The following is a 20,742-nucleotide window of genomic DNA, read 5'->3' on the forward strand; positions in this document are numbered from 1 at the left end:
TTTCTGGGCTACTGGGGGATGAACCCGAGTCTTGTTTTCACCTTCAGAACCCTCGTGCTATAATAATGATGATATAATGAAGACTAAAATTGTAATTGTTCCAGGAACTGTAATTGTTCCAGGAACTTACACTTTCTCCAGGCATTTTGTAATGACAATAATCTCTGCTACAATACCTTTGATACTGCTTGTAGATGCTGATTATTTTCCCAAGTCCTTCCTTATCACTCTGCTTGGATTGTGTTGGATGATTTTCTGGGATAATTGCTTGCTAATGTTTTTGCTCTTCGTTAGATAAGCAAAAAATAATGAACAGTCTCTGGGTAGTTAGTTATTCATACTTAAGCACCAAACTGTGAACTTCTGAATAATTATTCACTAATGGAAAAGACTAATTGTACCCTGTGGAACTATAAGTAAATGTGCAGCTATTTACTAATTAGACATTAATAAGACATCAGTAAGTACATTAATAAGAATCAAGGGTTATTTTTTGTTTTCTACAGAAAAAAAAAGTCATTTTGTGATTTCTTCAAGTATAATGCAATATGTCTGTCTATACTGGTTCAGAAACATCCAAAAGGAAACATCATAATCTTTATTCTCTGATTTCTAGAGATTTTTCTGGGTGCATGGGAGAAGAATGGGTTTGTTATTTGTAAACTGATACTGAAATTCCTAATTCAAAGTGTGATTTTTATTTTTTTTTTCACTTTTTCCACCAGCACCCCCAACACCAGGTAAACACGCAATCCAAAAACTGATGGACAGATGGAAATATGTTGCCTATGATGGTCCTATTTTAATTCCTGGGTATATTTCTTCATAAGCTTCTGTTCCTGAGCTGAGTAAGTGGTTCAGCATTGCACCAGCAGGTCTTTATAATCTCAGTGATGTATTGCTTGAAAAAGAACTTGAAAACACAATTTCAGTCCTATTTCATGAAAGTGGAAGCCTCTGCACAGGTATTAAGTTCGTTGTCACAGTGTCTGGTGGATTTCCTAAGTGACCTGCAGAGGTCAATGCCACCAAAGTTGCATGAGCAAATAAAAGGTACGCTACTGCCTTTCAGCTTAAGAATCAAGGTTTAGGACAGATAATTGTTCCAAAGAGATTAATTTGTTTAAATCTGCATGTTTCTAAATCACTACAAATATTTTGTTCTGGATTGACCAATATATTGACTGACTTTATTGCTCTGCATGCACTATTGCAGTGGATGCAGCCAGCTCCTCTAAGGAGCAGATGAACGTTCAGTAAAGCTTTTGATTTATTAATGACATAATTGCAGTTATCAATACACAGGGTATTATGCCACTGGGAGCCATGGACAGGACTGGGCTTGTAGCTAAAAGTACTACTGAGAAAAAATAGCCAAGCTTTTGGGCACCAAACCTTTGTTTGTGTTAGATACAAAAGCAGTGGATGTCAAAGCTAAATAAAAGCTGAAAAAATGTTTGGAATCAAGGGAATAGAGTATCTTACTGCTAGTCCCACAAAATACAAGGTAGGTATTACTTACAGAGTGCAAGGGACATAAAGGTAGCTTATAGCCTGTGAACAGGGAGAGGGGGAGAAATAAAAATACCCTTTAAAAATTCAGAGTCCACTTTTTTTCACAGTAGAACTATAAATTCTGGTTCCTAGATCTAGGACTACATGCTAGAATACAGGATATTTCATGTAGGATTTTCTGCCTTCAGTAGAATGTTTTTAGGTCTGCAGTGAAAACTGAAAATCACTTTATTAGACCTGCAAGGACAGACACGGGTACAAAGACACAATGGCAGTGCCCCTGTCTCAGAGGGGGGAGCAGAAAAGCAGAGAGCATTACTGTATCTAAACTTTCTAAATCTGTTGGAGTTTTAATGTGGTAGATGCATTTATCACATATGAATGCTTGGATTCAAACACCTGCAGGGCAACCCTGCTGTAACTGACAATTCTGACTTGTCCCTTCAAAAGCACAAATCCTGTTAGGTCATAAGGTGCCATCTGCAGGGTATACAGTGCCTCTCATGCATGGTTATAGCAGAAATCCATTTTATCACTTATATAGTTATTAACTATTTTAAACTGAAGTCTTTTCAACTCTCAGGAAGTTTCTGGACTTTAAATATAACTGTCTGTAAAACAGAACTAGAAATGACTTTTATAACAAGCATTTTTGAGCTTGAATATTTAATGAATGTCAAAATTATTAAGTACTTGAAAAAAACGTGGAAGCAACGGTAACTGTCTGTTAAATAATAGTAAATGATCTACTCTATTTACTTATGTACTTAAAAATACTATAAGTTCTTCTGAATTAGCACTGGAGGATGCTTGTGCTTCCACTAGAATCATATCAGCAGAGCTGGCAACTGAGTATATACTCTAAAAAACCTGTGGTTGCTTTCAGAAAAAACTTCTCCACTGCTATGTTTATTTACTTTTTGATGTAATACTCTAAGAATGTTTTTAAGCAATACTATTTTGTTCAGAATTAGATTAATCAATGAACATGAAAACATAAGAAAATATATAGTTAAGAGTATATAATAGTTTTAAAGCCTATGAAATGCAATCTGAAATGCAATTAAATATGAAGTGTCATTTAACTTAGTAATGACTCCTTTTATGATAAATGTCTTGTGTGTGTCTCTTTTTTTCTCCCTCCAATTCTTTTCTTTGGGGTTTCATTTCACTTTCAGATAAATGAAACTAAAATTTCTGTAAGGATACCAGGAAGGTGAGAGCAATGATATTTTTGTAGACATAAGTAATATTTTTTAATTAATTTTCAATGAAAACAGTATTTGCTTTTATATCGATAATTGAGGTGAAGAGTTCTACTAATTCAGAGTAACAAACAAACATAATACTATGTATTGCTTTTTTTAAATTTCCTTAAGTGTTTTTTTTTTACTGCTAAATTGGTAGCTATCAAACTGCTTCTCATGGTAGTAATTTAAGTCTGTATTGTTCTGTAGCTTGTGCCTGATAACTTCACATGGAATTTTCTCAAGATTCTTGCTTATCTCATGAATCAATCTCTGGTTTTGTTACTTGTATCAGTTGTAAGGAAAGAATGTTTCAAGAAATCTGGTAACAGTTTTAGGAAACACAGCATATCTGTCTGGAAACCTGTACCAAAACACAGTACAGAAGGAATTACATGAAAATATTTAGTCTGTGCAGAAATATTAACTCTGTATTGAAATTATTCTACTCTTTTTTTCCCCCCACATAATTGCTTACATTGATAACTTTGGATATGACTGCCCAAGGCCTATAGAAAACCTAGCAAACTGTGTGCAGATGTTGAGTATTTATCATTCATAAGCCAATATTGAATGCAAACTAAAGAAAAACTGCAGTGTTTTCTGTTACATTATATATCAGGTATATTCTGCAGAATTTCCCCTGTATTTGCAAAAATCTAGCAAAATATCTGTCCTGGTATACTGATATTTGAGTGTCAAAGTCCTGTTTAAAAGCACAGGGTTGAGGTTGGTGCTGACTATATAAAAATGCACCTAGTTCTTCTGAGTGTAGTGATATAAAAATGCACCTAGTTCTTCTTTCATAGCTAATGAAAAGCTGGCAAGTGATTCTGATGATGAGAAAAGGTAAGAAAAAAATACTCCACTTTTAAATTCTGAAGTCTTTCTGCTTAATAATATAATTTATTATATAAGCAAAATACCAACAGCAACTCTAGTTTGGCTTTTCCATTTCAGTTTTTCCACAATGGCTTAAATAACAATATCACCTGGTCACATTGGAGTATGAATCAGAATAAGGCATTAAACACACAGCCTGCACTCTTTGGCTATTGCTTTTGTGTACATGTATCTGGAATGAATCTTGGCTGAACAGTTGCTATGTCAGTATTTTATACTTCAAATTCCCACAGGGTGCATTATCAATATTCATAACCTCTACAAGATAAATGTACTGAATTTGGAGATGATGACTGTGATACTCTGTACACAAAATTCAATGCATTAACTCAGAAGATGAAGTATAGCAATGCTTAAGACTTGTGTACTGGAAAAAAATCTCAGTTGAAGTTAGTTTTAATAAAATAGAAGAATATTTATCAGCACAAGAGCAATACATCTGTACTTGAAAAGAGGGCATTTGGGGGAAGGAACCTTCAATGAATCCTGTTCCTCTGTAAACATGTTTATTACCATACAAATGCAGCTCGCTCTCGTAACATCCTGACACCGAAGCGCTGCCATTCTCGCTGATAAATCCAGAGCTCCTGAGTTGTGTCAAGGCAGGCCAGAACTGCACCTCCTTTCCATGCGATCAGGCGGGGATCCATGTCCTAAATTCAACAGATTGCACAAAATCACTGGTGTAAATTTGCATAGTTCGTAAGACTTGTATCCTAATTTTTCCAGCAGCACTCATCACTTGAATCTAAGTGAGGAGAAGTAAGCTTTTAAAAAAGTTTCATGAAACAAATAGTAAGATATAAACATGGAAATAATATTTAAGGTGTTTAGCCAAGTCACTTTTATTCCTTTGAGATGCCTTCTAGGCACATCAGGGAAATCCAGCCCTGAGCAACAGAGGCTCTGGAAAATATTCAAGTTTTGATTTTACCAATTTTGCTTGATTTATGCCAAATAAAACCATCTGTTTTAATGCCATACTTCATTTTACCTTAATAGTAATAAAAACCTTAATTTCTTGCTGAGCAGGCAGGTTAACTTTCACAGTACCTATTACTTTTTTTAAGACTTTCAATTACAAGCACTTCAGTGACCAATACCAGTAACACTTGCTATACCTCTAATTTCCTGCCTGTAATTGGAGAGTACTACATGATGAGCTGAAAGCTCTTTTCTGTCTCCTCAGGTATGCAATTAATCTGTGGATTTGAAAGAATATAAATTTTTTTCATCTTTTGACGATTTCAACCAGTCACTGTTTTTTAACCATTTACCTATCATTTAACAGCATACCTTAGGTCTTGTGATGACTTCAACATTTTCAACGACTCTTCTAAAAGAAGGAGGCATTTTGTTGAGAATTCGGTGCTGAAGAAACTCTTGAGCTTTATGAAACATAAGGCCTCCTCCAACCACTAAGATGGAGCTGTACATCTTCTTTTTTGTATCATCAGATGCTGGAATGAATGGATATATTTGGTGTAAGTAAAACCAGATAGAAATCAGTAAGTTTACTTAAAAATTTCTTTCTCTATTCCTTGGAGATTCAAAATGTCTAGCTCAAGAAATCTCAACAAAGATTCAAGTATAATGAATGGTGTATCTTCTCTAGACATGATGAAACTTAGGGACATACATCATGCTTTGGTATAATTACAGCAGTTAACATACACTCACAGTGATGTCCATATTTTACAGAATTGTACAAATGCAATTCTTACCACAGCAGTCGATGCTATGAAGAATGGCTTTGTCAAGGCCCAAGGCTTTGCCTTCAAACTGAGAAATAGCTGTTTTCCTGGACATGTATGCAGTTAGTTCCTCTGAATCATTTCCAGGTATCATACAATCACCCTGGGAAGACCCCAGTTCCACTTCTTGTGGGTACATCCTCTCTGAAATGTCTGATGCTTGGCCTCTCAAGTCTCCCTCAAAAGCACCAGGCTTTGACATAGATTTCCTATCAGCTGTAGCTTTTGAAGACTTAAAAATGAGAAAATAAGTTGAACTAGGAAAAATGCAAAAAGACATTCAGCAGGTAACAGAACAATACAAAGACTTAACTAAGCACCACTGCACCTTCAAGGTATTTTAACTCTTTCAGACTTAGCAGTGCCATAATATGAAGCCCTCCTGGACTGTGAAAATACACAATTCTAATTAAAAACTAGTTTAGACATCCATAATCCTTACTCTAAATTTATTCGTTACTGCTTCTGACCCAAGTAGCAAACTTCAGTTTCTGATATAAACTAATGAGTCCTGATTTTATTCCCCAATTAAATAATGAAAAATAAAATGAGCATTCACACACCTGCTCCTGCTTACTTTGTGTGGCTAGCAGATAATGTTCATCATGAGGATCCTCAGGGTCACCTTGTGACCTGTGCTGCAAAGTTGTCATTTTTTGTCCAATGATTCCAAAAGTTGCTGGATAAAATAGAGCCATTGGAGCCTGCAGAATGGGAGATTTGGCATGGTTTTATTACTAAGTTTTTAATTTTTGGCATTTACATACAAAACCCCATAAAACCAACAAAACAAAAAAAAAAAAACCCCAACACATACACTTGTATATGTATATAAGCTTCATTATATATTCTGACATTGTATGATAAATAGGTGTTCAAATGTAGTTTGTTACCAAATTGGAAAATCAGAAAATTGAATGATGGTGAGCTGAAAAAATTCCTAAATTGGCATTGATTTATTGTATTTGAAGGGTAAAAATCATATTTAGTTGCAGCTTCAACCATTCTGGCTAAACCTAGTTAGGAATTTTTATGCACCCACTAGAGCTACATTAGGCCCATTCATACATGTAGTAATTAATTCTAAAACTATCAATAAGCATATGTTAAGAACAATCCATAAATCATGTGGGCTTAGTAGCACTGGGCTGATACAATCTGAGGCCCTGATCCTGAATGCTGAATATAATTCTTGTAATTAAAAAAAAAACAACAAAACCAAAATCACCTGTAATTTTTCATCCCCTAATCGGAGCTGGTATAATAAAGCAGGAGAATCTGGATGACGAATCTGGAACTCGTGGTCTTGCAATCCAGAAATATCCTAAGGTCAAATATTATGTAAACAAACTTTTAAATTTTTTATCTATCTCTATGAAGCTTCATATTCTATTTTAAGTGTAGAAAGTAACAAAGTAACAGAACTCTTCAGATTATGAATTTCAATTACCTATTCTTGAATTCTTTTTCAAGTCTTTCCCATGTAGCACAACCTGCCAAAACAGCTTCCCACATGCCTAAGCCTCTAAAATTAGGGTTTGTATAGAAAGACAAGATCTGCTGGCAGATTTAACAAAACAGAAGTTGAAAAACAGCAAATATGCAGTTACTATCAGCTTCTTTCAGTAATAAAAGAGGATTCCTTTCTAAGAGTTGTGATTCCTTTTAACTAGAAGAAAAATAAACCAAGTTAAAAATACTTGAGTCCAAAGCTTCTCCAGCTTTTGGCAGTATTAAGTTTTCTTTCATTTACAAGCAATTGTAGACTCACAAACAGGTTTCACAGAATAGCAGTCTGTAAAGGGAAAAAAAGTCTTGGAGAATATCCAATTTTCCCTTCTCACCTGGTCTAGATGACAAAATGTCTCCTTCAGGTGCTGAAGCAGCAAGCAATCCAATTTATTAGTTAATTGACAGTCTCTATAAGGGAATCCTGCTCGTTGCATAAGCCAGTAAAAACACCTTGACACATCAGATCCTCCATATGCAAGGCACAATCTAAAGCACAGAGAAGAAAAAGACTTATTAGCTGAAATACTGGCCTTCTACAGTAGCTTGCATAGGAACATTTTAGATATGCTGTGATTATGCCTTCCACATAGTTTGCAGACCAGACAATCACTTCTGCCTGTTTTCTTTCTTCAAAGACATCAGATTTATGGCTCCTGTTGTAACACAATGACCCTGCTACATGGCTCACAGTAAAAAACAAGCCTGTGTTTATAGAAAAGTTCTCATTTTTAAAGTCAAGTCCTTGTTAAGCAACTAAGTACATGTGTACAGTAATTCTGTGTATCACAAGATACCTGGTGTTGCGATGGGAAACTCCATCTTCTACACAGCAAACACTTGTCTTCTGATCTCCCACATCTACTATACATGCACTGCTTAAACCACTTCCAAAGGTAGCACAGACAGACTCCTGGTGTATAATAATTCCTAGCAATGAGACAAAATATTACACCAATTTTATGCCAAGCTCCAGAGTCAGGTTGATGACATTTAAAGGACATCTTAATGTCTTCTAAAATCAACTAATAGACCAACTCTTCATTAAAAGTTTGTATACTTAAAGGAAATGGTGTGGGGGACTTAGAGATTGGTTTGGGTTTTGGTTTTTTTTTTTTTTTTGTTGTTGTTGTTGAGTAGGCCCTTAAAATCATGAGAAAAGCTAAGAGCGGGGTGCATGCCTACATTCATGTCTTATTCTTTGCAAGTTTAATAATTATGAGACAATAATTATGGGAAAAACAAGCTTGTCCCAGCCAAACTGGGATTCATGTGCATAAATGTGCCTTAAAAGGAAAAAAAAACTTGATGTTATTATCACTAAGTGTTTGCTTCTGTATGGTTTTACCTGAGAAGCCCATCTTCATGAGGATCATATTTACCAATTCTTTCACGTGTTGTTTATTATAGATGTCTGGAATTAGTAAAATGCATCTGTAGTACTGAAGATAGGAACAATAAATTAAAGCCAGCTCTCAAATTAAGTTTATACATTGTTGGATACCTGATTCTAGGGAAGGAAACATAATGTACAATTTACTGAAAAGAAGCAAGAATATTGAAAGGGGGTAGGTTTTTTAACAATTTGAAATATTAGTTCAGGTTAAGTACCAAATTAAGAATGTATAGGCCACTAGAATCTTTACAAGTATATTAGGTGTAAGAAAAACACCTATTCTGCAAAGATAAGAAAGTTATGCAAGTATTAGGCAACCATTAGGTCACAGCTCACCTTTAAGTCTTTCAGTGGTATTTCCAGGTATTTTTGTATTGCATATGACCATATAACTTCAAGGTCTGCTAATACGGCCGTGAGGGAACCACCAGGTCCTGTGTGCAGATTCAGCTGTCCTCTTCTAATAGGCCAATGTATATTATAAGAATCTAGTGGATTAACATACAGTGCCTGAAAATAAGATGTGATGTTTCATGGATTGCTCTTCCCAAAAGGTTAGTAACAGATACCAGAAAAGTATTTAAGAAGCAGGTAACACAGACATACAGCAGCACTCAACCCCATGGGACAGGAATACAGTGGATTTCTTTTTAACAGGGCTTGAATACAAAGCATTAAAATAAAGACACTAAATACATGGGTTTAACTGTTTGAATTTTCATATCCATTGACATAACAGTATACTTTCCCATTATTTCAAATTAATAGCTAAAATAATTTAAAGATCCTGAATCTTATGAATACCTAATTACTTAGCAGTGATTCCCCATCCTGATCCCTTTGTAAGTTTCTTAGCTTTTCACTGAATTATACCATGTGGGCAAAGTTCCCACCTAGTTCTGCAAAAACACTGACTTATAGCAGCAAAGGATACAGGTTACTTGCTAAAGAAATGGGGGAAACTCTTTGGTCTAGCTGAATGACAATAACTATTCAGTTAGTTCATAGTAAAGCGTCTCATGTACTGCTTGACTAAATTTTTATGCCTTTCAAGACATAATAACATAGAGCAAACTGCTACTGATCACATAGCTGCATTAGATCTTAATAATAAGTCCATTTCAGAGGGAAAATGCATCTTACCTCTTCTCCTACCAAAAATTCAGGATGATTTGATGTGTTTGTCCACTTGGCCCCGGAGCTGTGATCTAAAATAGCTGGCCGCATCTGTCTGTTGTATGATCTGGCCTGAAAGATAATCAAAAGAAATGCTGCTCAGAAACATCTTACCAGTTGCTTTTTATGCATGAAAGATAAAAACCACACACAGCCCTTGAAACACCATTTCACATCTCCATTTTCTCGTATATGTAGTAGAGCTATCAATATTTCCTGTATAACAAATATTGTTGTCCACCAAAATATATCTTCATACCAAATGACTGCATGAATGAACAATTTAATAAAATCTTAAGAATGAGTTACCTGATCAGGTGACACTGGTATACGCCTTGCACCATTTGACATCTTTTTGGACCATATTGCTTGGTCCACCATTTTAAGTCCATTTTGTCTCTGCTCATTACTCTCAGGTTTCTAAACAAAAGCCACAAATATGCAACATAAGTACCTACTGTAAACTGGTAATAATGAAGCTATTATTAAACAAATAATTACTATAGCTGACAGACTGTAGAAAGGACAGGTTTGTACAATGCACAATGAACATACACTTATTTTTAAAGAAATTATCTTTTAGTAGAGTTCCCAAGATCCAATTGTCTAAGTCAACTTGAGTCTGTAAACTGATTGTAATGGCTGTTGGACTTAATTTCCACAGTGATGAGCTCAAGATACTATTTAAATACACAAACATTAAATAGGAGCAAAAATGTTTAATCTCCACTATTTAAAGGTGAGGTTTTAATGTTAAAGACACAGTTTTGATTTAATTTTTTTTTGTACAGATTCAAAGCATGAATAAGATCACTACATGGATGTTTTTTTTTTTTTTGAGCAGGTTGGACTAAAATTACAGGCTACCTTATTCAAATTACAAATCAACTCGTAAAAACAAGCATTTACAAATGTAGCAGTCCAATTCTAGTTCTACAATCATCCTTCTAAAAACACAAATACTGTGCGTGATGTCACCGCCCAGTGAAACCCAGGCTACCCACCCCTCAACCAGTCCGTTTATTAGGTTTAGGTCATTGCAAACAAATCAAATAAAGCCTCAACAGAGACTGGTGCAAATCTGCTGACTTTAGCAAGGTGGTACCTACAAGGGAAAAAAAAAAAAAAAGTTTGTCTAGAGATATATGACTCTCTGGAAAAACAATGTATGAGAGGAAGAAACGCACTGCAGGTGAAAAACGTAGTAAAAACAAACATTGAAGCCACTTGGGAGGACGCGCCCCCGGAGCTTACATTGAGCCCGTCCCTCAGGAGCCAGCTGTCCCTGTAGGCCGCCTGGCCCTGCTGCTTGTGCCGCCGCGCGATGACATGGGGGATGCCCACGGGAAGCGTGTCCGTGGCCCGCCCGAGCCGCAGGGTCGTCGAGCCGGGGTGTATCACCACGATGAAGTTGCTCTGTATTTGCTGAAAGCAGCACAACGCGCACGTCAGTGAGACAGGGGGGTTCCGGTGACTCCGCCTCCAGCCACCCCGGTGTTTCCCGGCGCCCAGGCCTTTAAAAGGCCGAACCCGCCCCAGCGCAGCCGCCCTGCGAGGCAGCTGCTGCGGCTCTGCCCGTCACGGCTACCCCGGCCGGGCCTTGCCTCACCTCCTGCAGGGATTCGGGCACGGCAGCGGGGACGATGGGCCGCTTGACGCCTCGCTGTTCGCGCTCCCGGTCGCGCTCTTTGTCCTTCCCGTTCTCCGCCTCGCCCTTCTCCGCCTGGGTCATGCTGCCCGCTGGGCCGAGCTGCCAGACGGAAGCCGCCGCTACTGCGAGAGCCGAGGCGCCGAGGCCGGCGTAGGCGGGCAGCGGAAGGGGGCGGGTCCGCACCCCGCACCGCCCTCAGGCAGGTACCGAGGGGGAGGCTTGGCGGGAGGGGGGCAGCTGGCCGGGAGGGGGGCTTCCTGGCCCGGTCGATCTCACAGCGGTACCGGTGTCTGTCCGGGCCGCCTCGCTCGGCTCGCAGCGGGATGCGAGGAGCAGTGGTTGCGCTGAGCAACTACCCCGGCCTCTGCGCCGAGGGGACGAGCAGTGACAAGCGGAGAGCCAGAGCCTAGGGAGCCGCTCTGCCGCTCCGTCTGCCCCAGCGGCAGGCAACCTCTGGCGGCTGTGCTGTTACTGCCGGTGGGGCTGCAGCTCAGCTCTTCAGAGAACTTTTAAAAATACTGTCTATAAAAATGCCATAGCAGAGCTGATGTGCGTGTGATGATGTAGCTGTGAAGAACTATCGATGGCCGACCGACCTGTATGCACCTGATCTGCGGGCAGGAAGCTCCTTCATGAAGATGAGACCTGTGAGTGGAGCTGAGGAAGATCTGTGTATTATCTGTGAAGGCTGCAGCTACACCGCAGATTTAAGAGATGGTAACTTTGTGTTGGGTAAGTGTAGCAGGAGTAGGAGCTACTGGAGGGGGTGATTTCACCAGAAGTGAAATAGTAGATGCTTATGTTAACCAAGGGGTATTGGTAGATGTTATAACTCCCTGCTAAAGAAATTATTAGAAAGGTTTAAGTAAAATATTTGCAGTGGCACCTTGTAGATGAGTCAATATGGATTCTTGTTAATCTTGTTTCACATAGACTGAGCAAACAAACAAACAAAAAAAAGCAAAACAGGCAACCCAAAAAACCCCAAACCAACCCCCAAACAAAACTAAGTGCAGAAATAATAACTTCCATCCTGAGATAGTTTCAATTGATTAAAAGGTAGTTACTGTTTGAAAGAAAGTAACTCTTCTGTATTTGCACTTAGTATTAGAGTTCACAACCTTTTTTTTTCCCCCTGTAATAGAAACAAAGCCTAATTTTATTGGAAAAAAGGCCTAACTAAATTTGTACAGCAAACAGGCTTTTACCTTTGAATAAGCTTATAATGGAGAAGCAAGTTGTTTCAAGAGTTGCTAACAAAGCAGGCATGATCTAAAAATCCTTTATGAGCCTTAAAGAAGAAAGTTGATAAAAGGTAAGGATTGCAAAACTAAGTGATTCTTAAGTTGCATTTAAAAGGTTGTTTTTTTTTTTTTTAGTATCATTAATTTCATGAAAAAACAGAATGTTAGTACTGGCAAAAAGAGGGTAAATACAAAGCCTATTAGGAAGCACTGCTTTTAAGTTTGCCTCTGGGGGGAACCTTCTGTATCAAACAGAAATATGTATTCTTCCTCATTTGAACAGAAAAGTGCTACTGTACTTCAGACAATTTTTTTTTGTAAAAATGATGAGAAAGTCACACTTGTGACAAGCGAAATATAATTTACTTGTTGCTTTGCAGATACAGTAAAATATTCAGAAACTATACAAAGACTTTAGACAGTAAACACATATTTAATGAAACCGTGGTTCAGTTACACCGGATCCTTGAAGAAGGAGTTCCCAGTACAACTTCATTAATCTGCTTGTATCACAGGACAGTTTCCAGTTGGACATACACATACACAACATTCAACTCATTTGGTCCACCACTGAATTCTTCCCTTTTATCTTGCAAATGTGTATGCTTTTGCCTGCCTCTTCAGCAGGCATTTACCTAGAAGATAAATTAATTTCAGTGCATTAAAAGACAACCAGGCCTTTGCCTGTGTGATAAACTTATGTAAGTAATTTTAAAATAAAATAGTTTTTAATCTAGGTAAATGAGATATGTTACAGGCTTGCAAACTTCTACTTCTGAGCAGATTACCCCTTGCTGTTTTTAACCAAAAGACTTCCCTGAAGCCTTTGCTGGCCTCATGTCTAGTCAAAAAGAATAAAAAAAACCCAAAACATCGAAATGGTAAAAAAAAAAAAATAAATCAAACATGGTAAGAAGCTTGTCCTTTTGCTATGGAAGTGAAATACTGGTCTTTTTGCTTTTTGAAATCTAAAGTTATTTGTGCAAGAATTACAGGTGTTAACCACCTGCATGTGTTTGTCTTGTAACTTTTATTACGGTAACAATGGTGAGTGGCTCAGGAAAAAAAGGATTGTTTACTTAAGTCTTAAAGTAAATTAAACCATACTATATATACATTCAGTGTTAGTGTTACAGTCAGGCAGCTGTAAGAAATTTTAAGACCCTGGTTTTATAAATGTTTTTTGCCCCACCTTTAAAAGCAATTTTTGCTACAATTTGTTCAATAATTTTTGCTACACTTTGTGTATCAGCTTCCATGTAATTAAAATTGGACAATCACCAATTCTGAGGCAAAATGCTTTTTTAACACCTCACTTCCTTTTTCCCCCCTTTCTGAAAGTATCCAGTCACTTTGACTCTCTTTCCATTTTGGTGACTTTTGCACAATGTTCTATTCTGCTTTAACCTTCAATTATCTTTGTTACTTAAGATAAAAAAAGGAAAAAAAAAAAAATCCCAGGCAAGATGCATCAGATGTGGATTTACCTTCCTCATCCACCTCCAGCCATTGGTGGAGGACTGGGGCCTCCACCCCAGTGATTTATTCGACCCATTCTACGGCGAGGATGTGTTGGAGGCCTGAAAAGAAAGCAAAGAAAACAACATCTATTCAATCAGCATTGTGTTTTACACTAGAAATATACTAGATCTTTAAATGGCAATTTTTAGAAAGTTGAGACCTCTGGAAAAGTTGTTTTGAGTTTCATGTGAAAAGCTGTAAAAAAAAAAAAAAACCAAACATCCCAACCTCTCTTTCATGAAAATTCTCTTATGCAAACTGTTCTAATTACTACTGTCTCACAAGAGAAAGCTACAATTAACTAAGGTCCTACAAAAAAGGCAAACCATTAAGAGCAAAGAAACAGTAATGGTATTGTTTATAGAAATGATGTCCCTGTAACAATGTTTTGCTTTATCTGTAATCTAATACATGAAATAACTGATCCATTGCAAATCAAATGCTCAGTACAAGGAAGTCTAAAAAAAAGAATTTCAATAAAGATGCATATTGCTGATTAGGCAGGTTTGAAAAATTGTTTCAGTCAGTGTTATTACAACTATCCAAAGCTATGTTTTGTTACCAATGCATTTCAGACAAAATACTACAAATAAACAACTTCTAGTCTGCTTACATGACCTGATTCAATGCAAATCATGATTGTAGTCTCAATACATTGCCATTTTGCTAAGGTAGGAAGAAAAAATCACAACTAATGTGAATATGAAAAAATACCCTCTTCCATCATTGTATCCTGAATAGGAGGAAGATGTGTACCCTCTTCTTCTCAAATCTGGTTGAATGATGCTCTGGAAACTGAAAAATAAAACAGGATTTAAGTGACTTGACTGCTAAATATAATAATATAGTTTTCTGAAATTTTGGATTGCAAGATGAACTAGATGATCTTTAAGGTTCCTTCCAACCCAAATTATTCTATGATTCTAAGATTAGCAAAAAGGCTGAAAAACAGTAAGTAGTGTTCAGGAATGAACACGCTTCTCAAGGTTATTGTTGTGTAATAAATATTTGTAATTTTTCTCCTACTTGCAAAGATAAAACTTGAAATAGTTTCAAATTACAGTAAGGCTCAAGCCATAAGATCTTTTGTTGTTGTTGTAAATATAGTGCAAAAAAATGCATAAAGTATAAACCTATAACTGAAAGGACTGTTGTACTTGTTGAATACAAATGAAGGACTTGAGTACATCTAAATCATACTTTGTTTAACTGGCTTCAATCTGGGGCCATAAATTTGTGATGTGTTTTACACAACTGATCTACTATTATCAATAGAAATTCTCCAAATGATCTTATTTGCTCAGCTAGTAGAAACTAGCTGTTTAACAAAAGTATATGCTTTTTCTCTTTGCAGTATTAAAATGGAATAAAAGATTGAAAATGCACTTGAACTACCTGTAAATTAACATCATTTTTCATAAACTTTTCTTTTTATTAAATGTCATACAGTGTTTAATAACCAAAGCCATGTAGTCACAGTAAAATGTTCACAGATGTTTTGGGGACAGTAGATAGGGAAAACCAAAGAGTAAATCTAGCATTTTTATTATTGTGTTCCTAATAGCACTGAGTAGTTCCTATCTATGACAAATCTGAAAACAAGTTCATGAAAGAATTAATTTCTACTTACAACAGAACCACAAAATCTGCTATCGACCACAAGAAATCTGTTATAGATGATAAACTCCAAGGAGCTCGACTCCGGTTATCCAAAACTTGTCCTGTAACATATTTGGTACAAAACACCCAGTGATGTTCAGTGTGTGACATTGTGTATTACACCAAGACACATCTGCTGAGTCTAGGATTTGCAGTCAGGGGGGAGAAACTTGGAACTAGATGATCTTTAAGGTCCTTTCCTACCGAAATCATGCTATGATAAACTACACTTCGTGGCCGAGGGTGGCAAGCTCCATTCCAAGGTGCACTTGTCTTGAAATAACGGGATCACCACTACCAAATAGACACTGTGTCCAGACAGACCTCCCAAAACACCAGCACAGTCTCTGATTCCCTCTATGTGGTTAAGCTGCTTCTCCGTTACGCTCCCGATGTATTCAGAACACGCGTGGACTTCTCAAAGTCCTTACAAAGACTGCTTGGACACGCGTGAGGCTCCGATCCAGGCCGTGGGCGTGGCGTTGGTTTGGCACCGGGCTGGGCTGGGCTCTCCGAGCAGCGCGGGCCCGACTCCCCCCGGCCCAACCTCCAGCCCCTTCCCCGCCGCTCAGCTGCGCGGCCACCGCCCCCTCGCCGCCCCGCAGTGAGGTGACCCCCCCCTCCCCCGGCTGCCCCTCACCGTTGGAGATGTAAACCATGGCGCCGGGCCCCGGCAGCTGCCCCGTCACCGGCTCTCCGCCCCGCTGCGCCTGCGCGGGAAACGACGCGTGCGCAGAGGGCGCTGCTGCGTGCGGGCTGAGGAGAGGGGGCGGGGGCGGTGGCGGTGTGGGCAGAGGGCGGTCCCTGTGCTGGGCGGTCACTGTGCTCCGTTTGTCCCTCGTTTGTCCCCACGGAGGTGGCAGGGGCAGGCAGGACCCCGTTAACGGGGCTTCCCCTCAGCAGCTCAGCTGCGGGGCCGGCTGTCCTGCGGCGGGCGGTGTCTCCTCTCTCTGAGGGGACTGCCTGCCTTCAGTCCCAAAATGTCTCCCCTGTCAGCAGTGGCCGCGCTGATAAAGCTGCGTGGAGCTTCTGTACTGGGCTATGGTTTTGCCAACAGTAAAGGAACCGTAGTCAGTAGTATACCAGGGTGGCTTTCATGAAAGTCAGATGTTGTCAGTAGTCTTCCGTAGCGAACTTCTGCTGGATTTTAGGTAAAAGTGAAAGCTCTTGTCCGTCATCACCACCTCAGTTTTTCTCTGGCTGAGGAAGGGAGATTTGTCCGTGTCTGTGGTAGTCTGTAATGGGCTACTAGAAGTGTTTATTTACTCATGTAAAAATGTAACCAAATACCGATATTTATTTCAAAACTCCTGTCCAAAGGAAGCTTTTTTTCCTTTCCCGTGTAATGACTGTTATGTGGCTATGTATAGCCCCATTATGGTGGTGGGAATGTTCAGCTCAGCGTTGAGTATTTGGTTTTTTTGTATTTTGCCCTGCAAGTAGAGGGTTAGTGTTTCTTCTCACAAGAGGTAACTCTACACCTGTATAGGCAAATTTAATATAATGCCTTCTATCTTTTAATTCAAAACTAGTAGGAAGGAATGTATAACTTTGCTAGGAAAGAAAAGAAAGTAAGAAAAAATTATATAAAAGCATTTTAATACTGTCTTTGCCTTTTTTTGGTAAGCCTCATAACACAAGAGTATTGTCTGAAATTGAAATTGTAATTTATGTCCTTGAGAATGTAGTGGTCCCATAGTAAAGAAAGTGTTTGCAACAGACTGGTGTTTATAAATCTTTGATGTTCCAGAAACAAACTCTTGCAAACAACTGAAAGCAATTATGAAAGAAAATTATCGGTAACACCATTTATAAAATAAATATTTATAATTTGAGAGCGAGGTTGTCTACCACTCAATAAAGGGGGAATGCAAAACTGTTTAGAAAATAATGACTGCTGTGCAGTGTGTAATGGGCATAAATGCAGGCAGTGTGTTAAAATTATTCAGGGACAACAGCTATGTTTTTTCTTAATTAAGTTAAATTTATAATGATCTTGTGAAGTAACAGCCAAGTGTATTCAGATCAGTTTCAGTTTACAAATTGCAAAATACAGCCTAGATAGGTGTAGAAGATAAACAAAGATTTAGTCAGTAAGTAATTCAAACAATAATTTTAGATTCTCAGTGCAACCAGAATAATGGAGCAATAAAGTGGAAGAAAGATCTATTGGTGGGCTTTTAAGTTTCTGAATGCATAATAGAGCTGGTCTTATGTTAGGGGATACATTTACATAAATAGTAACTTTATTTGTAGAGTGAAAACATTGTTTTAGAAGGCATTTATAAATAATAGGAACATAACATTACACAGAAAATAAATGACAAATGCATACCTTTGTATACATATGCTAAGATGAAAATTATACAATCTTGTTTTCAAATAGTTTTCATAAAGATACTTTGTTTTCTTTTCACTAGGCTTTGAGACAACACAGCAAATTATCTTCTGTTCAAAAAACTGTTGCAAAAGTTGTAGACACAACATTTACCGAGAAGAAAACAAAAAAACAAAAACAAAAACAAACCAAAAAAAAAAAGGAGGATGGCAATAATATTGGTAAGTAGACATAAAGGAAGTATTGTAAATTGTGTGAAAACCACACACAAACTGATGCTTGCTAGCAAAAAACCATGTCACAGTCCAAGCTTTTCACTGTACTTTAGACAGAAACATAATAGTGAACCTGAATAGTAGCAGGTAATTGTTCCATCTGAACTCGTGCTCTATATGCAGTTGATGTCCATGAATTAATGTAATAAGAGTTTGAACAATCAGTTTCCTTTTTCAGGGTGTTTTATTGCAGAGGGAATGTGTTAATCAAGCAGAAAGGAACAGTGTGGGTTGTTGTTGGTTTTTTTTTTTTTAATGACAAAAATACCAAGCCCAGACAACAAAGACTCTGATTCTTTATTTATTGTTGCTTGTTTTTTTTTTTTTTTTTTTTTTTTTTTTGTTTTTTTTTTTTTTTTTTTTTTTTTTTTTTTGTTGTTGTTGTTGTGTTTTATTTTTGTTTCTTTTAAGTTAAAAGGAGTAAAGGAGAGGAACAGGAAAATAGTTACTCAGGCATTTACAGTTTATGGTGCTGTTGGGACAGTAGGTGTGGACACAACTTCTGGCATTGCTCCATTGCTCCATCCCTGGCATCCCCCTCAGGGCAGATGCTTCTTCACAGTGGACAGGGAGGGTGTCTATAGGTGTTGCTAGCTACAGTTCTTCAGTGACCCCACACTCCTGCTTGCAATTTGTGTGCCTGATGCTGGGAAATTGGGAGACCCAGGGCAGCAGTGCACCTGTGCCTAATGAAAGGCAGGAGGGGAAAGCCTTTTGCAAGTCAGCAGCAGAAATACAACAGCTGTGTTGTCCTTCTGACAGTGGGTGCCGTGAACTGGGAAGTCGTTGGTGCATAAGAGCTAAAAGTTAACATAGTTGCTATAGGAACTGTTTGGTGGTAGGCAAAGTAAATACCTGCACAATGCCATGGGAAGTAGTGTTATGTATGCTGTTAAGGTAAGTAATTGAGAAAGAGAAATACTTGTTTTAAAAATTATTTTAATGTAGTCTGAACTCTCAATGGGATACCCCTGGTTTTAGATGGTTTGGTTTTTTAGTCTCTATTCTAAATGTTCATTTGTATAGTTTGATTCCTTATGAATTGCATTTTTGCATATCAATACGTTAAGTACTGGTGTCTGAGCAATGTATTACTATTACTTTATCCTGACCTGAAGGGCATTTACAAATTGTTGGTAACATTTGAATAGCAAAAATAGGAAAAGCCTTTTTCTCTTTTTTTTTGGGCTGGTCTATAGTTTGGTGGGGTTTTTTACATAGTGATTATCATGTTGCCTCCTAGTGTAGTATAATGGAAACATTTAAAAATTAATTTGGAATTTGGAATCAAATTATTCATAGAAGGAAGAGGTTAGTGTCATGTACTATTTGTTTTATATGCACACACAATTAATGCTGTGTGTGTTAGAGTGACCAGGTCATCTCAACTCCAGATTACACATACAGAATGTTCATTGCAACATAAACATAAAATTCAGGTCAAGCAAACTAGCACATAGTGCTGTAAACTACTCCCCCCCCTGTCTGGGACAGAGACTAGATCTTCTAGTGACAGAATTTGTCTGTGAATTGTTTTGGATTTTTTTTATACCATTTGTTGATGTTTGAATAATAAACATGACGAAGCTTTAGTGCAAAATTCCTACAGTTAACGCTTTGAAAGCAACTCTGTGCTGGAGGAATGCCAAAGGACAGTCTTGTGTTTTATATTCACATAGCAGCATATCCTTACATACAGAGAGCCATAACTGTCTGTTAATGTTACATATTCTTCTTAATAATAAGGACTTAAGCCCTCAGTAGAATTAAATCGTTGCTTCTCAAAGTTGCATGAGAGTCTAGAAAGAAACTTCTACACACCTGTATACAGGGTAAAGAGAGTGTTAAATTTATTTTCATCATCTTCAGTAATAAGTGAATCTGCCTGACCACAGCCAATAACGCGTACTCCATGCATGGTTATCGAGCAGGGGTGATACATCGCGTATCCATCAGGTGGCAGCCTAAGTGTGAAATAACGCTGTCTGCTCTGCTTAATTACACGGCAAACTCTACCGTTCCTCATGCCACGTTTGGATTCTCATTCATATAAAAATCCTTGTTCAGTGCAACGGGGCACATAATGCATAAGTGTCTAATTATTACTGGATTAAGGACTGGTGCTGGATACACAGATGTGTACTATTTTGGTTGTTTGCTAGAAGTCTCTATTTTGTAGGGTTTTAGTAAAGTTGGAAAAATGCCTCCATGTATACATACGATTACTATATAATGGGAAAGACTGGAGATTTTTTGTTGCTTGGTTTTTGTTGCTTTTTAGGTTTTATTAGATTGGTTTAGGTTTATTTTGCTACACATTGGGGTGAAGCTGAGAACTCTGCTGTGGAATAGAAGACATAGCATTGGCAATTAATTTTTTTTAATGAGTGAAAAATGAGCAACATTAATAAGAGTAATAATTATGTTTTGAAGTAGGTAGGAAAAATGACAAAAAAGAAAATTGTATCCCATAAACCTATGCAGCAAGTTAATGGTAAAGCCTGAAACAGAACTAACATGCTTATTCTCCTGCCTGTGTTACTGTCAGGAGTAT

General features: G+C 37.8%; 2 protein-coding genes across 4 annotated transcripts; both read right to left on the reverse strand.

Moving 5' to 3' along the window:
• Positions 1–3,646: 3,646 nt before the first annotated feature.
• On the reverse strand, positions 3,647–11,316 carry ACTR8 (actin related protein 8). Its single transcript, XM_071755830.1, has 13 exons — positions 11,110–11,316; positions 10,755–10,925; positions 9,810–9,920; positions 9,468–9,572; positions 8,661–8,834; positions 8,277–8,370; positions 7,726–7,858; positions 7,264–7,417; positions 6,648–6,743; positions 5,983–6,123; positions 5,390–5,651; positions 4,962–5,125; positions 3,647–4,318 (listed from the first exon to the last, which is right to left on the reverse strand). Exons 1-13 carry the CDS (start codon positions 11,230–11,232, stop codon positions 4,175–4,177), a joined length of 1,872 nt encoding a protein of 623 aa, XP_071611931.1. The 5' UTR covers positions 11,233–11,316; the 3' UTR covers positions 3,647–4,174.
• Positions 11,317–12,736: 1,420 nt separating this feature from the next.
• On the reverse strand, positions 12,737–16,371 carry SELENOK (selenoprotein K). Of its 3 annotated transcripts, none has more exons than XM_071755834.1 (5): positions 16,216–16,371; positions 15,547–15,637; positions 14,631–14,711; positions 13,883–13,975; positions 12,737–13,030 (listed from the first exon to the last, which is right to left on the reverse strand). In XM_071755834.1, the coding sequence occupies exons 1-5, from the start codon at positions 16,232–16,234 to the stop codon at positions 13,027–13,029; spliced, it is 288 nt and encodes a 95-aa protein (XP_071611935.1). In that variant the 5' UTR covers positions 16,235–16,371; the 3' UTR covers positions 12,737–13,026. The 3 variants fall into 3 exon arrangements, with proteins under 3 accessions (XP_071611935.1, XP_071611934.1, XP_071611932.1); XM_071755833.1 differs by having other exon boundaries at positions 16,216–16,369; XM_071755831.1 differs by lacking the exon at positions 12,737–13,030 and having other exon boundaries at positions 13,879–13,975; positions 16,216–16,369.
• Positions 16,372–20,742: the final 4,371 nt, after the last annotated feature.

The sequence above is a fragment of the Heliangelus exortis genome, chromosome 12, assembly GCF_036169615.1.
Source record: "Heliangelus exortis chromosome 12, bHelExo1.hap1, whole genome shotgun sequence".
Lineage (NCBI taxonomy): Eukaryota > Metazoa > Chordata > Aves > Apodiformes > Trochilidae > Heliangelus > Heliangelus exortis.

What these genes read in the sequence shown, in the direction of transcription:
- ACTR8 (XM_071755830.1), bottom strand. Translation starts at nt 11,232, where the DNA reads ATGACCCAGGCGGAGAAGGGCGAGGCGGAGAACGGGAAGGACAAAGAG. An exon ending in TGCCCGAATCCCTGCAGGAG is followed by an intron (nt 10,926 to 11,109) that starts GTGAGGCAAGGC and finishes TGCTGCTTTCAG; the next exon opens with CAAATACAGAGCAACTTCAT. An exon ending in TAGGGGATGAAAAATTACAG is followed by an intron (nt 6,124 to 6,647) that starts GTGATTTTGGTT and finishes CCCATTCTGCAG; the next exon opens with GCTCCAATGGCTCTATTTTA.
- SELENOK (XM_071755833.1), bottom strand. An exon ending in GCAGATTTTGTGGTTCTGTT is followed by an intron (nt 14,712 to 15,546) that starts GTAAGTAGAAAT and finishes TTTATTTTTCAG; the next exon opens with TTTCCAGAGCATCATTCAAC. An exon ending in GGATACAATGATGGAAGAGG is followed by an intron (nt 13,976 to 14,630) that starts GTATTTTTTCAT and finishes CTTTCTTTTCAG; the next exon opens with GCCTCCAACACATCCTCGCC.